At 43.4% G+C, this 17,790-nt stretch overlaps 1 protein-coding gene across 1 annotated transcript in view; it reads right to left on the reverse strand.

Moving 5' to 3' along the window:
- The window catches only part of ANGPT4 (angiopoietin 4), an 84,803-nt gene that overhangs the window by 25,240 nt on the left and 41,773 nt on the right, over positions 1-17,790 (reverse strand). Inside the window, exons 2-4 of the mRNA XM_086932729.1 lie at positions 4,836-4,991; positions 4,172-4,293; positions 899-1,131 (exon numbers count right to left, since the gene is read on the reverse strand). Of these exons, the coding sequence (XP_086788855.1) occupies positions 899-1,131; positions 4,172-4,293; positions 4,836-4,991 (511 nt within the window). The remainder of the gene's footprint in view (positions 1-898; positions 1,132-4,171; positions 4,294-4,835; positions 4,992-17,790) is intronic.

Consider the following 17,790-nt stretch of genomic DNA (forward strand, 5'->3'; position numbering starts at 1 on the left):
CGCTTGCGTAGTTATGTATAATTTTGCTTTTTTTTTTTAATTTTGTGAAAATTACTTGTGTTAAACTCACCCCTGTATATAATTTAAAACCTGTGTATTCCAAATCTTTTCCCGATTCATTTATTTATTTTTGCTCTTTTTCTTTCCTCTCCACTTATATTATTGCCATACTCATATGCAAAGACCATTACCCGATCTGAATGCCAATAAAATTAGCTGACCGTTCTACATGAACAAGACTGGCACATTTTCGCATTTTTTCATAAATAAGCACCCAACACAGCTATCCCGAAACACAAACTGCTTGAATCCTATTGCATTAATGGAGCTCACAATGCAAAAAGCATATAGCGCTTTTGGTGGAAGCTCACACTTTTTGAATCCTGCAGCACTGCAGGGGGAAACTACCAGTGCTCGAATCCTGTGGCAGTGCCACAGTAAGCTTTAACACCTTGGCTGCTGTGACTTTTCCCTTCCTGTGCTGAAATTGCTTGAATACTATAGTTTCATGACGAGCTTAGCTCGTCATAAGCACAGCTCAACTGTGCCTCATGACGAGCTGACATCGTCATGAGCATCGAAAGGGTTAAGTGTTAGAATCCTATAGCATTGCTGGGTAAGGTCAGCATGCTAGAACCCTATATCAGTATGGGGCTCCTGTAGCAATGAATGAGGATGAGGTCACGTAGGTAGAATCCCATAGCTCTGTTGAGGGAGTTCATAGTGCTTCCTATAGAAATGATGGGGAGATTACAATGTTATTACTCTACAGCACTGCAGAAAGAGCTGACTTTGCAAACATTCTTAGCACTGCTGGGTAAAGAAAAGATCACACATATACAAAGCAGCACTGCTGGGATTTTCACTGGTGATGGCTAGGCCTGCATCAGTCACTCACCTTTCCCCTGCGAGAGCTGCTGCAGCAAGCCCTGCAGCGAGTCTACCAGCTGGACGTGCTGTCTCTGGAGCTGCACTGCGTGGCTGCTCACTGCTTGCAAGGTCCGCTCCAAGCCGTCCACCGTGCTGTTTTGATGGACCACGAAGTGCTGCAGCTCTTTGCTGTCTTTTTGCATTCCCTCCATCTCTGCTCGGTGCTTCTGCTCCAAGTCGCGTACTCGGGTCTCTAAAGCACTGCACCACAGAGGGAGAGGAAAAAAAGGTAAAACTCAATGTGAATGTAATACCTGGATTACACCGTCCCCCACCAGTCCGTACCATTAGACTCGCCCAGTGAATGGAGTTGGAAGAAACAGACCTTACCCACCGGTGTTTATTTTTCTGAAAGTAGCCATGTGGGTTTCAATTCACTTGCTTTGAAAGCATGTATGTATGTATGTATATATGTATGTATGTATGTATGTATGCATATAATATTTCTACTGCACAATCCTATCTAAAAAGGCAGCGAGAGCACTTTACAATGTCAAACATAAGAAAACATTTAAAAAGTGTTAGGAGTGGTAGCTGGGATATGGACAGTTAATACAGTGCGAAGTAATGGTCTTTAAAGAGGTGGTTCTTCCACTCCTTCCTACATTGGAGCAGCGTTCGGGTGGTCCAAATGGATGTAGGAGTGTTTTTCCAGGTCCTGGACGCAGGGATGGAAAATACCTTGTTTTTTCTTTTTCGCACTTCTTAGTCTGCAGTCCGATGGCGTCCTGGCTGCGGGTGTGCAGATAACCACCAGAGATGGTGAGCTTGTCTGCGAGACAAGTGGGGTTCTGGTTCTGATGCTTTGTAAATGATGGATCGGGTTTCGAAGATGAGCCAGCGAGGGGGAGAAAATGGAGTTCCATCACGGTGGGGTGATGTGATCATATTTCATCAGGCCCTGGATGAGCGGTGCTGTGACTTATAGGATGCCATTGAGGTGTGCCAGTGTGGAGTCTGGGAGGCCATGAAACAGGATGTTATCAAGATCCAGATGTGAGAGTAAAGAGGGTATGAACCGCAGTTCTGAAGTCACTTTCTTGAAGAAACAATAGAAGAGAGAGCTGGTACCAAGCTGTCTTTGTGTTTTATGGTAATATGTCCCTTGAGGGAGATGCTAGTGCCCAGGGTGAATCCAAGTGTCTTGGCATTCAATAAAAGTTGGGGTTCGACGTAATCAAGGTTTATGTAATTGAGCTAGGTTTGTACTGTTTCTTGTTTGTTGTTCTTGGCAAATAACAGAAATCCTGTCTTGGCTAGGTTGATCTTCAGGTAGACAAAAAGTTAGAAACCTGTTCTGTAGGATTTCTCCTATATTTGGTGCAAATTTTGGGCTTATGTTGGAATCAGGAAGAATATCAGGGGTACTCAAGGAAACCTAGAACAGTGCTATTTTTGCTGCTACATCAGTATGCGTCACTGTGAGCTCACCCTGCTGTGTCCAAAAAATGGTTCATCCCCAAACATCCTTCAATAACCTCAAGCATCCTTTAATCTTTTGTCACGTCCACTAGGACCAAATGTTACTAATGTCCATGCCCAAGGGACAGTTTGGTGGTGTGTGGCAGTGTGGTTGTCTCTGTGATGGGGAGTCCTCCCCTCAGTCCTGGGTATTCACTGAAAGCAGGCCAGAAACAAGACTTTAAAGAAAACCACATTGCAATATTCCATACTCAACACTAGATGGCAGAAGAGTGCACAGCATGCCATTCCTCAACACTACAAGCAACAAAATAATTGTTAATCCAGTTTGGGGGTGGGCAAACACTGCACCTCAAGACTCCTTTCACTCCAAACACCTCTCTCTGCTCTATCATTTTTTTATGGTTTGCAACTTAAAAAATCATGTGGAAAGTAACTTGATTTACTTACTCATACATATATTTCTTTTTGCACGTGTATTATTTTAAGTGTGTTGCTTTTGGTAGTTGTACATTTTGGAGGTGATCCTTAGGAGAGTACAGATTTGTGCGAGGCAGAGGAGTGGGAGGACCCATTCCCTAGAAATGCTTTAAGCAGAGACAAACACTCTTACTAACCAAGATCACTGTCTCATATTGTTGAACTGTGCAGCAGGGATTTCAGGCATTTGAACTAAGCACTCTACAGCAACAGCAAAATGGTAGAGGACTAGTTTAATTTAAGGTATCTGGTTTCACAGACCTACAATAACTGTTGCATTGCAGGTCCCTGACTCAATTATTATAGTCAGACTGCAGAATAATATATTTTTGATAAATTTGTAGAACATTTACAGTGTAGGTGTGTCTATCTTGGATTGTAAGTGTAAACCACTGGGGAAATAGTAGCACTTAACATGTGGGGGCCTATATTTTACAGAATCGGTAAATTTACCGATTCTGTAAATTTACCGAATCGGTAAATCTATATGTAGGTGGCACTGGAAACAGTGACACAGGCCCCTAAGAATTTGTTATTTACCAAGTAATACTATTGCATGGTAAATAACGAATTCTTTTGTACATGCACATCTGTGCATGTACACCTGTGCCATGTGGCACACATACATGCCCTGAGGGCATGTATGTGTGTCACATGGCACACAAGCCTGAATCAGGGGTGCAACAGTGTGTCAAAGTGACACCATGTACCCCTTGTAAATTCGGTAATTTTACCGAATCGGTATTTACCGATTCGGTAATTGACATTGGTTCCTATGGGCCTCAAGGCCCGTAGGAATCAATGGCAATTAAATAATCGGTAAATACCAATTCAGTAATTACCGAATGTTACAGATTCGGTAAACAAATCGTTAAAAATACCTACATAGCATTTACCGATTTGTAAAATTCGGTATTTACGAATCGGTAAATGCCATTTACCTACATCGGGCCCATAGAGAGCAAACATTGAGAAGCAGTAAGTAGAGCTAGTTCTGCTTGAGTGGAGGAGGCAGGGAGAGCATCCTGCCTGGACCAGGGAGCTAAGATCTGTCATGTGTAAGTGCATGTTGAAGCACACCATTAAGGGCAGGGAGACAGAGCTCTACTTATCTCAGGTTAAGGGAACTCTCAGTGTGGGTGCAGGGGGAGGGAGATCTTTTTGCTTAAATGAAATGTGTACAAGTACTGAGCTTTTCTTGAGCACATGTTAAGTGAAGGCACTCTTCTTGTCTTCCTTCAAGGAGGAGGGAGCAATCATTGTGTAAACGGGAGGAGTTTTCCTCACCTCTGTGCCATCCTCCAGTTTCATGTTGCGGCTTCCCCCAGCCCTGTCTTACCTGTTCCAGGTGTGCAGCTTGTGGACCTCCTTCACCTGAGACAGGAGCTTCTCCTCCAGCTTATTTGTGGAGAGCGACGTTTCCAGAAGTTGGGCCTTGATCCGCGATGTTTGATTCAAAACCTATTGGGGAGGAAATGAGACACGGTCATCAGACCCTTGCACCAGGAAGACCCTTGTGCCACCAGCACTTTAATGCCAGGGGAAGGTCTCCAGCCAATAGCCTTCACTAGTGAGTGCCATACAGGGCTGGAATAGTCTGTAGGGCAATCTGGCAGTGCCCAAAGGGCTTGTCCGACAGGTCAGCACGTTAGCATTTTTTTTAGTTGCTTGTGGGCCTGTTTTATGGTCCGTTGGACCTTTTTTACTGTTCATTTCCTTGTTATTGAAAAAAACATTGTCTGAAAAAAGCTCAATCCATGCACTCTTCCATACCTTCCAAAACCCATATACAAGATGTCAGTCAGTGCAAGTGCAAAACAGCTAAAATTCACAAATATGGGTCACTTTTTTAGCTATCTAATTCACTAATGGGGGCCACTTTTATTTTGGTGCCCAAGTCTGTTTTTGTTGAATTCCGACCCTGGTTCTATACTAGACTTACAATCTTTGGACTATCAGTTTACCTGTCTTTTCTCCCTCCTCCCCAGCCCCTACCATCATACCTGACTTTCCACGTCCGTCACCTTCCTCGCCTGCTCTGCGATTTTCTGCCGCAGAAGTGTACCAACGTTCAGGATTGAGACTGAGTGCCACGGGTCGGAATTCATGTCCTTGTATAGCCAATCAGAAGGAGTCCTTTGCTGGACTGAGCTCTCCAGCTGTAGGTTGGAAAAGAACACATGCAGTTACTGTGCGGCCACTGAAATCCACTGCACAGAGAGGCGGGTATAACCAGTACCAAGCGCAAGAGGGACTGGGGTAGGGTTAGAATAGGCCTGGGCAAAACTTGCAGAGTTTCACTCCGTGGAGTTCCGTAGAATTACCTAAACACTCAGTGAGATTCCACAGAGCTCTGCGAGCAGCAGAGTTGCATACGTTGCGCTGCTTGCCCTGATTTTAGCCCTGGGAGCTCGTCCCGTGCTGTAAAATCAGCACAAAAGGCACCACGCGGCACGCACCACGCTGCACGCCAGAGGTCGCTGCTTCTTTCTGCTGCCCGAGTAGACTTTCTACTCGACAGCAGCTTCAGGCATGGCTCCTCTGTTAAGGCGGAGGAGTGTCGCCCCACTAACTAAATTGCCCCCAGAAATGGAAAAATAAAATAGTAATAAAGTTAATTTGTTACCATTTTATTTTTCAAAACCCCGTCCCAAGCTGAGTGTCGTGACGGGGCGGGGCTTTCTGCTGCTGCCAGTCTGGCAGCAGCTGAAAGCAGTGACGGGCAGGGCACTTTAATTTTAAAGTGTCTCTTTGGCCAGCCGTCTTATGACGGTTAGCCGGGCATGCACATTTTAAACCTCTCCAACCTAGGGCTTCAGTATTCTCGGGAGCGTCGAAGAAGGCCGCTCCCTCCAATCCTGGCACTTCTTTCATACTGCATGAGAGAAGCGCCAGGATTGGTTACTGCAGTTCCCTGGGTCCCCCGTTGGAGCTTACCTGCCTGGAGAAGATCCGAGCGAGGAGGACATCACGCCAGGAAGATAAGTGAAATTATTTTTTTACCCTTTTATTTACACTTATTTTAGGCCACCCGCCCACCACCCTCCGTACATGCAACCACCACTCTGCAGCTTTCACACCGCGAAGGGCAGCTTTCTCAACGTGAGTGGTAGCAACCTGCCACGATCGCCTACGTTGAGAAATCTCACTGGGAGGTGGTCTAGCGCTTCATTTTTTTACTCATGAATTTACTGTTGGTGAGCTGGGCGCAAGAAAATCTCTGGTACGCAGCGGTTGGTGGAGTTTTTCCAAGCGGAGCGTGGAGTGGGCAAGTTTACCGCTCACCAGTAGTCCAGAACAGGGGAATCGCTTGCACGATATATAGGTGGTGTGTCAGGAATGCTGCAATGTATACATCATGTTTTAATGTCACAACAACAATGATGGGCAGTTTGTAAAGACGCCACTGGAGACAACATGAAACATTAGCACTTGACACGAAGTGAGAGGCTGGTCCACGGAGGGGTATGAGAAGTTGGCACTGAAGGGCAGTTTGAGAAGATGGTACAGGTGGGCAGCGTCAGAAGCTGAGTGGAATTATCAGATGCTCACATTGGGTGCAGAGTGGGATTTTGGCACTGAGGGGCAGTGTGAGATGTTTTTACTGAGGAGCAGTGTAAGAAACTGGTAGTGAGGGTTAGTTTGCGCAGTTGGCACCAACGGGCAGTGTGTGATACAGGCACTAAGGGGCAGCGCGTGATACTGGCACAGAGGAGCATCATAGGCTTCTGGCACTGAAGGGCAGTGTGAGATGCTGCAGTGAAGAGTGTGTAAAAACTGCCTCTGTGTAGCAATGTGAGCACCTGGTACTGAGGGGGAAGTGTAAGTAACTGGCATGAGATATTTTTATGAGAAGCTGGCACTGGGGGCTCGGTCAGAATGCGCTGCTGTTGGAGAGATTGCTGGGGGAGGGTTAAGGTCCTTGCACTAAGGTGCCCTGTGAGAAGCAGATACTGAGGGCGCGAGAAACGATCTCACTGGCGTTTTTTTTTTTTATAGTCTTTATTGTACAGTTTTATCAATTAAGCCACCACCCCCCCCCCTTGAACTCCCCCATACAGACTGTTTTAAATTATTAAACACGTACATACATCATCTTGTTGAATCAAAATCAAAGTTGAAATTTGTTAGTTTAGAAACAAAGTAAGTTCAACTGGAAATGCTTCATACAGAACAACAGAGAGCGAAAACATGGAGCAGGACGATGAAGGATCCAGAGTGGAAAAGTGGAAGAGGAGGGAAAAAGACACAAGTTTATCGTGTTTAAACAATATCACAACATCGATCTCCCCATCCATTGTGTAAGCGGATGCCATATTTCAAGCCCTTTCTTTTTCCTTTTTATTCCCTTCCTGCTGAATATGGCTATTTCCACGTTATATGCAGCTAGTAGTCATGCCCGCCATTGATGAAATGAAAGTGGATATGGGTCTAACCAAGTTGATGTCAAGCAAATTCTTAGAATGGCCATTGAGATAAACAGAAGTCCCTGAATGGTAGCTGGTCTAGGGTCACTATCAATCCCAAGTATTATTTCCGCTGTCGTGATCACAATTCTAGTTCCAAATATCTCTGATAGAAACAATGAGATTTCTCGTCTAATGGTTTTCAGGGTTTCACATGTGGCCAACATATGAATCCGATCTACCTTGGGCATTGCGCATCGAGGACATAATGTACCTTTACCTATGCTCCATTTAGAAATCTTTTTGGGGGTATAGTATAGTTGGAAAAATGTCTTGTAGAATTGGGCTTGAAGTTTAGTAGACATTAGTAAAGAGAATGACATTTTATGTATTGTGGTCTCAGACATACCTAGTTTATTTTCCCAGTTACGGAAATGTTTCTCTAGGTCATCAGGAAGGCCAGTAGCTAGGTTTTTATAGATTTCACCTATTCTAGCCCTATCCGTTTGGGCCGTTTCAATTGCCAAAATTTTCCGAAATGTCTCCCCCCCCCCCTTTTTTAGAAATATAATCTCTGATTTGTAAATATTTGTAAAAATCGCGGGATTTCTGTCCAAATTTAATTTTAAGGGATTCGAATGATCGAAAGCCCACTGAATCGTACAGTGACCCAACTTGTACTATTCCTGCTCTAACCCAGCGCCTCATACAGGAATCTTTGAATATCTCCGGGAGATTATTATTCCCACATAGCGTAGTGTAGTGGGAGAATCTGCCGATCCCCAGAAGTTTTCGTACTTGATTCCAAGCGATATAAATGCCTTTGAGTGATTTAAAGCGTACTTTTTTGAAGTGACAATCATATGTTAACCTCCACAAATGATTGCTTGCCTCCTCACCGAGGATCAGTTCCTGTGGCGTTGGAACTAGACTCTGTAAGTTAAATTCCTGCCTGGGGGTTAAGAGCACTCTACGGTATTTAAGGATAGTGGCCCACCAGTATAGTTTGAAGTTTGGTAATGCAAGGCCACCTCTTTCCCTAGGTAAGGTAACAAACCTTTGGGCTCTACGTGTTCTTGCAAATCCCCAAATAAAACGTGCAAAAATGTTGTCTATAGTTTTAAAAATCTGTGGATCAAAGTTTAAACAAATCGTGCGAAAAAAATACAAAAATTTAGGAAAAAATAGCATTTTGATAAGATTGCATCTACCAATAATAGTAAGGTGCAAATTGTGTAGATGAGCTAGACTTTTTTCAGTCTGTTTTAGAAGGGGGCTCAGATTTAGGTTCACCAAGTTATCTAAATCTGCTGTGATGTTCACGCCGAGATATACCGCCTTGTCTACGACCCTTTCGTCTGAATAGTTAGTCTTATTGTTGATTATGATCTGGGTTTTAGTTTGGTTCAATTTATACCCTGATATCTCCCCAAACCTTGTTGCTTCCTCCTCCATCGCTTTGACTGACGACATTGGATCAGCTGTTACAATTGCAATATCGTCAGCAAAATCCAAAGTTTTGGTTTCGCCATTAATAGTTTTTATAGGTGGTATGGATTTGTTTGTCTCTAACCTAGTAATAAAAGGATCTATATAAAGGGCAAACAGTAGAGGAGAGCAAGGACACCCCTGCCTTGTGCCTCTTGCCACTTTGATGGTTTCCGATAGGTCCCCATTAAACATAACCGCTGCTTCGGGTGTGACATATAACATCTGTACAGCTTTAATGAAGTGATCCCCGATCCCGCTCCTTGACATGACACTCCAGAGATATTGCCAGGAGACCCTGTCAAATGCTTTTTCCGCATCTAGTAATATCAAGGCCATAGGGTCTCCTGCTACCTCTGCCATGTCAAAGAGCGTGATCACTCTCTGGATGTGGTCTGTTGTAGATCTACCTGGGACGAATCCATGTTGCCTAGCAGATATAATTTTATGGATAATTGGTGTGAGTCTACTGGCTAGCATTTTAGAGTATATTTTGGAATCATTATTAATTAAAGTAATTGGGTGATAAGCGCCCAATTCTGTAGGATCTTTATTTTTTTTTTGAGAAAACGATGATATTTGCCCGGGTTCAAGAGTCTGGAGGACATCCACCCTGAAAAACGTGTATCTGGCGGGTTTTAAGACCATACAAAGGTTTTTAATTTTTAACACGTTTTTTTATGTCCAATTTTTTTTATTAATTTAAGAGAGAGAGAGTATAAATATTTAAGGTACTACAACATGTAATACAGAAAAATAAAACCATCTTGAACAATAAATAATTATTAAAAAGAATAAATATGAGGAATAATATATATAATGGATAAACCCTAATAAAAACAGACAGATAGAACCTAATCATGTCACTTCATTTGTATTCCATTTAAGTAAGAATAATTGATCAAAGAAAGAATAAATGAAAAAAAACACAAGAAAAAAGAAAAACGAAGAGAGAAGGAAGAAGAGAAAAGGAAAGAAAAGAATAAGGAGATAGAGAGAGAGAAAGAAGAAGAGCAAAAGAGAAAAAGAGAATGACGTTTTATTCTGAGTTAAGTAGTACACATCCGACCCCAGGCAGGCTGCGTCCATCTGACCACACCTGGAATCCCACGTCCCCAGGGCAACCAAAAAGAATGCCATGACATGCATTGGAATGTCATTAGATATTAATCTTTACTCATCCACGCATATTGCTAAGTCTTACCAAACACAACAGTGGGCGGTGAGGGAAGTGTGCCCCGCGGACGTCTGTGAGGCGCTAGTACTGGATGCAAAATGAAATGATGACACTGGTGATCAGCTGACGCTTAGAGGTAGTGTGAGTGGCTGGCATTGGGGCCGTGCGAGAAGACAATCGCCATGCATTCGGCAATGTTAGCCAGGAGCCAGTACTACCGGAAGCGAAGTGAAAAGCTGACCTTTGTGGGCAGGGGAAGAAGCTGGCACCGAGGAGCGATCTGAGAGATGTTGCGAAGGAACGACTCAGAACCAGTGGTAGAGAGGACCACTACTTTAATTGCTTCGACTCACGCACAGCATCGAGGAGAACCGGCAGAAACCCCTCTTGTTCCGATGCTCTGTCTTCTGGTGACCTCACCGGAAGCCGCCGCTCGAGTGAAACTCAAGCATAAGAACTCCAGGAGCTCAGCAGCAGGCACAAGCTTACAACACGACAAGAGACTTGCCCTGGGGTGATCTGACGCGTGCCTATGCCAGAATGTGGCACTGGTGAGATGTATGAGGAGCTGGCACTGGGGAGTAGTGCGACAATGTGATATTGGGGGCAATGTAAGAAGGCAAAACTGGTTTAACATTTAAGAAGCTGATTGCGAAAATACCGTGAGCAGGTGACCCTGGGGGCAGTGTCAGAAGTTGCTACTGGAACACTATGTGAAAAGCTGGCACTGGGTGGGGGCAGTATGCGATGTTTGAATTAGTGGTCAGTGTGAAAAGCTGGCACTACTGAGCAGTGCGAGAAACAGGGGCTAGTGGACATTGTGCAAAGCTTGAACCAATGGGCATTGTTAGGTGGTGACACACATTTATAATGTGAAAAACACTAGGCAGTGTGAGAAACTGACACTAACTGGCAGCGTGCAAAACTGGCCCTGATTGGCAGTCATTGAACAATGATGAGGCTGCCGGCCCCTACAAGAACGGCTACTGGGGAGGGCAGTGAAAGAAGCTGCCGCCAGTGGGACGTGAAACAAAGTTTCAGTGGTGAGCAACATAAGAAGCAAGTACAAGGGGGACCGTATGGAAAAACTGCACAGCGTGCACTGGATGAGCGTGCGCAGAGATGGCACTGTGTAAAACGTAAGACGCTGACACTTGAGGGCAGAACGAGGATGAGACATTGGTAGGCAACATGAACAGGTCTCAGCAGCAGCCTGTGAAAGGAACAAGTATTGCTGTCTGTGGAAGAGCTTGCCCTGGATGGCTGACAAGTCGGACTGCATTTTTAGGTCTCGCCTGAGCCAGCGCTCTGCAAGACTTTTCGTAAGGGGCTTCAAAAATCTGACCACACGCTCGTGCGTGTGGTCAGATTTTTGTCACAGGCTATAGGCCTTTGCGTGCGTCTTTCTAGGAAAGACAGCACACAATTGGGCAAAGGCAGGTACATGTCCCGCCTTTGCTCCGCCCACGGCCTAATGCTTGCAGTTACCCGCAAGGCGGTGTTAGAACTGGGGGTCTTTCGTTGGCAGAGGTAGGTACCACTGTCCAAATAGGGAGCCTTGCTTCTAGTCAGGGTAAGGAGGAAACACTCTCTAGATAACCTCTGCTCACCCCCTTCGTAGCTTGGCACAAGCAGTCAGGCTTATCAAACGCAATATGTAAAGTATTTGTACCAATACTCACAGTAACACAGTGAAAACACCACAAACTGACTCCACAACAGTGTAGAAAAATAAAGGTATTTAATCTAAACTACACAAGACCAAAACGACAAAAACCCAACATACACAGTTCAAGAATATGGTTGCAAAAGAGTTCTTAATGTTAGCATTAAAATAATCCACAGTTGCGGAAAAGATCACAGTTGTGTCATGTTTAGCCACAGTACCTTTGTTAGCGATAAAAAGTTCCAAGCACAGAAGCTGTAGCGGGGGAAAACAAGCGATGCGTTGCTCCTGAGACCCTGGGGAGGCGTTAGTGACAGCCCCGCTGCAGCAGAGGACGTGTTGCGACAAATTCGGTCTGTATGGGGAGGAAGGCGATGACTTGTATGGATTCCGGTGCGTAGGTTCCGTAGGAAGTTTTCTCCAGCAAAGGCACGATGCGATGATTCTCGGGGGGCTGCGATGATCTCCTTGGCGAGGATGCGCGGTACAGCGGCGATCTTCCTCTTGCAGCTCCTCGATGCGATGGCTCTGCGACAGCTCTGTCTCTGTAACCCATACTTCCTTGTGTCCAGCTCTGTCTCGGTGTCCCAGACTCCCTTGTGTCCAACGCGCATTCTTCCAGCGCTTATTTTGTTCATGTCTCAGTTCTGAGCCTTTCTTCCTTTTTTCCTTCAAACCCCGAGATGGCTTTAATAAAGAACGGGGAAGGTCTTTGCTCTCCTCGGCAGGGTGGGGGCTGCTTTAGAAGTTACTTTAAGCAATACTCGGAGCCTGGAAGGAGAACACATTTAATAATGAACTGGTTACTATGGTTCTGTCCGGCTGTAGGGCAGTGCACTGTTCTAGACCTATTGATAGCTGCTGTTCATTGTAGAAACGGTGGGATGTAATCAGCTTTTCCCAAACAAACTAAAATCCGGTTCTTCTCCGCAGCCTGAAAATGGCCCTTTGTTGTAGCTGGAACCATCTGTGTCTGTTTTATTTTGTTAGACCTGCACAGATTTGAGCTGCATAGCTAAACACTTATAAGGTCCCAAAGGCGAGACCTATTGGCTATGCCAATGCTTGTTGTTTTTTGTTTTTGCAATTTTATATAGGGGCAACTCGACCCGAAGGTATCAGAGCGCTTTACATGAGCACCAGTTACGTTACACAAGGACACATTTATTTTTGGTAGGTACGGGGTGGTTAAATGATTAGCCCAGAATCAGGATGTTGAGCCGACGCTGAGACTCAAACCTGGTTCCCAGGTCCAAGGTCAGCAGCTCTGGTCATTAAGCAACAAAGTAATTAAAGCCTTTAGTAGGCATCTCTTAACTAGCAACACTAGAAGTAACGACAATTGGCAAATTCAACAGGCTTAGTATTGGCAAACTGGTGCGAAGGTTATTTTTTTTTTAGGTCTGGCATTAGCAAATAATTTTTTATTTAAAAAAAAAACCTTATTAATGTACCCACTTATCCATACTTATATAAAGGGATTCCAAGCCATTATAGTGTGTTACATTCTTATTCCCATTTTTCTTCCACTCACCACAGCGCACAACAAGGTACAAGAGTTCCCTTCTGTATCAGTGATTGCATTCCGACCAATTTGCACACATTATAAAATAGTTGCCTTCTGTTCCACGGATGGTGGGGCAATGTGTCTTTTAAAATATATATAGCCTTTTTTTTCCCGCGAGTGCTCAGCAGCTCCCTTGACACTGCTACAGTTGCTCACTGCCACTTGGAGTGTGTCCCATCCCGCGTGGGCAATGCCAGCTTCAACCATCTTGGAATGGGTTTTAAAATCATTGAAACATAGCCGCCTATTTGTGAGCATGCACAAGCAAAGACACAATTGGTCAGCCATCTTTCAATGGTTTCTGTAGAACTTTATTACTAACACCGTTTCAAGATGCTTGCTCGTGCGTGCGTAAGCACGTACAGGGGCAGTGATTTTTTAATGGTTTTGTGATAAGGGTTAACCAAATCTATGTCCAAAGTGCAATACATGGAAATTGCATTAGTCAAACCATAACTTGTTTCAGATATTTTTAATTTTTTGCTCAGGCTAACAATTATCACAGGAAGTTTCCGTCTGTTACAATGAGCTCTTCCCACTTCTTGGCTCCTGAGGCAAAAAAACCCCAAAGATTAGGTTACTCAGCCACAATGTTTGCATTTCATTGTTACTACTACAAGGGCGTTTCACTTGTTTTCAACCTCTCAACCTAGACACCTGCTTGAATATTGTTTTTAAGAATTATTTGAATAAACCTATTCAAAACGTCTGAGAACTAGTGTATAAATAAGCGCTTTGTCATGTCTCTAGCAACCTGCTCCATTCGCATCCATGGTACGAGAAATTCTGGCAGGTCATCTCTGATTTACAGACTATATTCATTTTTCTTTTGTTAATAAACCCTTTAGGCTTTGACTGGCATGTGAGAGGATTTTCTTTAGGAAAGGAAGAAAACGCTGCAAAAGACAACATTTTTGGCAGAGGGAGGAAGGAAGGAAACTTCCTAATTAAGACATTAATTCAAATTCAAATGTTTTTCCTATTCACAGAGGTATTTTACTAGTAGTAACTTTACGAATGCAGAGCCTCCGCACTCATCGCGGCAACTCAGCAGATAGAAACACTGTACAGACCTCCCTGTCTTGTTATGTGCAGGGACTCCGAACTAGTAAAGATACACCTCATAGAATGCCTCTGAGAATAGGAGAATAATGTAAATTTACACAAAAGTGTAAGTTTACTTTTGTGAATCGGGCCCTAAGGGTGCAGTTGTTTTTTATGCATTACCTGGGAGTGGCCATGTGTGGCCACACTTACCATGTCTTCCAGAACCCCCAGAGGCAGCGTGATTTATCCGCATGAGGATGTCGTATTCCCCTCCCTTCCGTGGCGGTTGTATCTCCTACAACTACAGTGCTCTGCCCCAGGGTACCTGCAACAACAGTAGCAACAGGCCCTGCAATCCCATTCTGTCTCCAAGTTTTCAAAAAAGAAAACCCGCGTATGCACTCTTCTCTTCCTACATTCGGGAGAACGAGCTTCCCCGTTCTAGAGATTAAATACGACCCAATTCTACCAGGAACCATTGATCTTCGTATTTCTATGTAATATCAATCATTGATCCATACAATACACCCAACATAGAACCGATGCTTTGAATAATGTCCATCTGAATAAAAAGGAAACGGCCAACATTCCATCCAAAAAACGAGATTGAGTTCCAGTTCCTACACTCATTGATTACTACACATGACGGATCTGTATAGGGTATCTGTTCAGACCCCGAAACAAGACAGACACCGAACTATAGTCTTGATAAAGGTGGATCATATTCTCGCCCAGAACCACCGAAACGCGTCGACGCCTATCTACTGTGCAATTCACAGGGCCGGCTCTAGGCTCATGGTGGCCCTGGGCAGGGAGCGTAGGTAGGGGGCCCGGATGAGGGGGTCCGGGCAGGGCAGAGCGCGCAGGCCAGTAAAGAGGGGAGGGGGTCAGGGAGTTTAGAAGTGGAACAGAGCCGTAGGCCGCCAAATCCCTGCCAGGGGCCATCACGCAAATATGTATCCATCCTCAGAGGATTAATATATTAAGGATATATATTGGCGTGGTGGCCCCTGGGGTTTGGTGGCCCTGTGCAGGTGCACAGCTTGCACATGCCTAGAGCCGGCCCTGCAATTCAAGCCCTTTCCTCCCCTGTTGATATAGAAAGTGGTTGCTATAAAACATGGGTGTGATGAAATTACAGCTTTGAATGTACCACATGTATTTTACAATTTTCATGTTTTACAAAATTTTTGTCTGTCTTTTTTTATTGTGCAGGCCACAATAGATTGTATTATTATTTGTAATTTTAGTTTTTACTATTATGTCTAGGAATTCTATGATGTATATATAAATGTAAATTATTTTTTATGACTTAATTCTTTAATAAATTTTGCTGTATTTCATGTTTACGATTGCATCAGTTTATGATGTTATCATTTTGACTTGAGGCTATGTTTTAGCTTACTCTGTATATATCTCAAGGGAACCAGTTTACTTTTGGTGCCACACTTACTACAATACTGGCTTGAGTACCTTTCCTACTGTTTTGTAACCGTTTGAACTGTAGTAACTTTAGAAGTGTAGTTTGTGAATACCAATTGTCTTACTCTTTTGTGGGTGGGTGTTTTTATTTGCATGCCCCTTCCTTTAACCCCGCCTTAAACCCATTCTATTTAGTGTTAAAAAATCCCCATTTTACATCCACTCAGCACTGTCCGCCCATTTACACCTAATTCATAGGTTTACGAGTGCAGAAATCGACGTCACTTCGATAGACATCTCCGCATATAAAAGATAGGAAAGGAGTAGGAGTCCACACATAATTTTATGAATAGCATTTTGTAGTACACGAGTAGTATTACTGTAGTGCTACTTTACGTACTGCAAGATGCAGTTTAAGAATAGGCTCCAGTTCTATTCTATATATACTCTAAGTTGCTTTGGTTCAGTCCGCTTAAGCTCTGGCTTTATTGGCTCAGGAACTTCCAGGCACTGGTTTGAGAAACTATAGATCACATCTTAGACCAGCCCACAGGAGTATTTTAGTCCCACCTTCATTTTGCTGGCTGCTTAATTGTATCCTTCCACCTACTTTAGAATGCATGAATGGCTCATTTAAATCTGAATAATACACTCCGGGCTACCACATTTAATTTTTTATCTCCTCCATTTTGTAACACGAAAAAACTTTTAAAAAAAAGAATTGCTCTGCAGCAGGTATGCTTTTATTGCTTTTGTCAGTGCTCAAGGGCAAACATCGCACCTTTTGGCTTTCCAATGCTTGTTCATTATTGCAAAACATTTCTAAAAATTTACTATGAATGTATCATCGATTAATGATCCTACAGTAGGCTGCAGGAGATTAATTACATTTCTTTACCATGTAGTTAATGTGTAGTTTACCCTACGTTCTGTCACAGAGCGCGGACACTATAATTCTTTTATCCCGCACTAGATTAAAGAGGACCCTGCTTCATCAGGCTGTGTTTGATTGCAGGAGGAGATTAAGCTGCTGATTTTACCCTTAACTGGATTAGAGAAGATTAGTGGGACTGCTTTAATGTGCATTACATTACAGAGGGAGATTGTTCGGATTATGTTATCCCGCATCTCAGCACGCAGCGGATTATTCTGATGACATTACCCTGAATTAGAAAGCTAAAGAATGTGTTTGCTTTCATTTATGTTTGATTACAGAAACACACTACACTGATTTTGTCACATTATTTTATAAAGAAGACTCCAATGATTTTACGCAGTATAACAATATTAATGATTACATGAGAATACTAGGGCTCTTTCACCCTGCATTGGTCACAGACTGAGATTATTCTCATTAATTTACCCATAATCTAAATGTCAGAGACTCCTTGGCTTACCTCACCCTAGGATAGACAACAGAAGGAGTTTAGTTTGATTGCTTTACCATGCATTTTCCTGTAATAGGTTGCCTAAAGCGCCCGAGCTCGTGTTGTAATTTGCATTAAATTAAGAGATAACATTGTATAATTTAGATTACAGAATAAGAACGCGCTGTTTACATTACCATGCATTTGGCTGGACATTACTCAAATGTATTTATCCTCTCCTAGACTAGAGAAGTAGATCATACTTATTCCTTCACCATCAGACACCAGAAGATAATGATCTGACTATTTCATGCTGTGTTATATAATAGGAGATTGTCTGATTACTCTGCTCTGCATTACATCACAGAATCCTTTGCTTGGGTTACTCTAACCAGTATTAGATTAAAGAAGGGTATTACTAGCCCCTTTACCGGATTACATATTGAAGTTACTTACTTTTCATTACTCTGCATTAGATTTCAAAAGGGATTATTCCTATTACGTTGTCCTACATTGGATTACCATGGATTTCTTTGATTGCTTTAACCTGTATTAGATAACATAGGAAGATTATTCGGGGTACTGCACCCTGCATTACATAAAAAGATATTTCTTTGATTACTTTATCGTGTATTAAGTTACGGCGGAACTTTCCTCTGTATTTGATTAGTGAACAGGTGAAGACAACAAGGACCCCCTGGGTAGTGTATAGACTCCTAGGGCAGGGTAACAACTAGTGTGAGAAAAAATCCCAGGACGTCTAATGTATACAGTGAACACTCGGGATAGGTCAGTAATCAAGCAGGAAAATCAAGAAT

The sequence above is a fragment of the Lissotriton vulgaris genome, chromosome 7, assembly GCF_964263255.1.
Source record: "Lissotriton vulgaris chromosome 7, aLisVul1.2, whole genome shotgun sequence".
NCBI lineage: Eukaryota > Metazoa > Chordata > Amphibia > Caudata > Salamandridae > Lissotriton > Lissotriton vulgaris.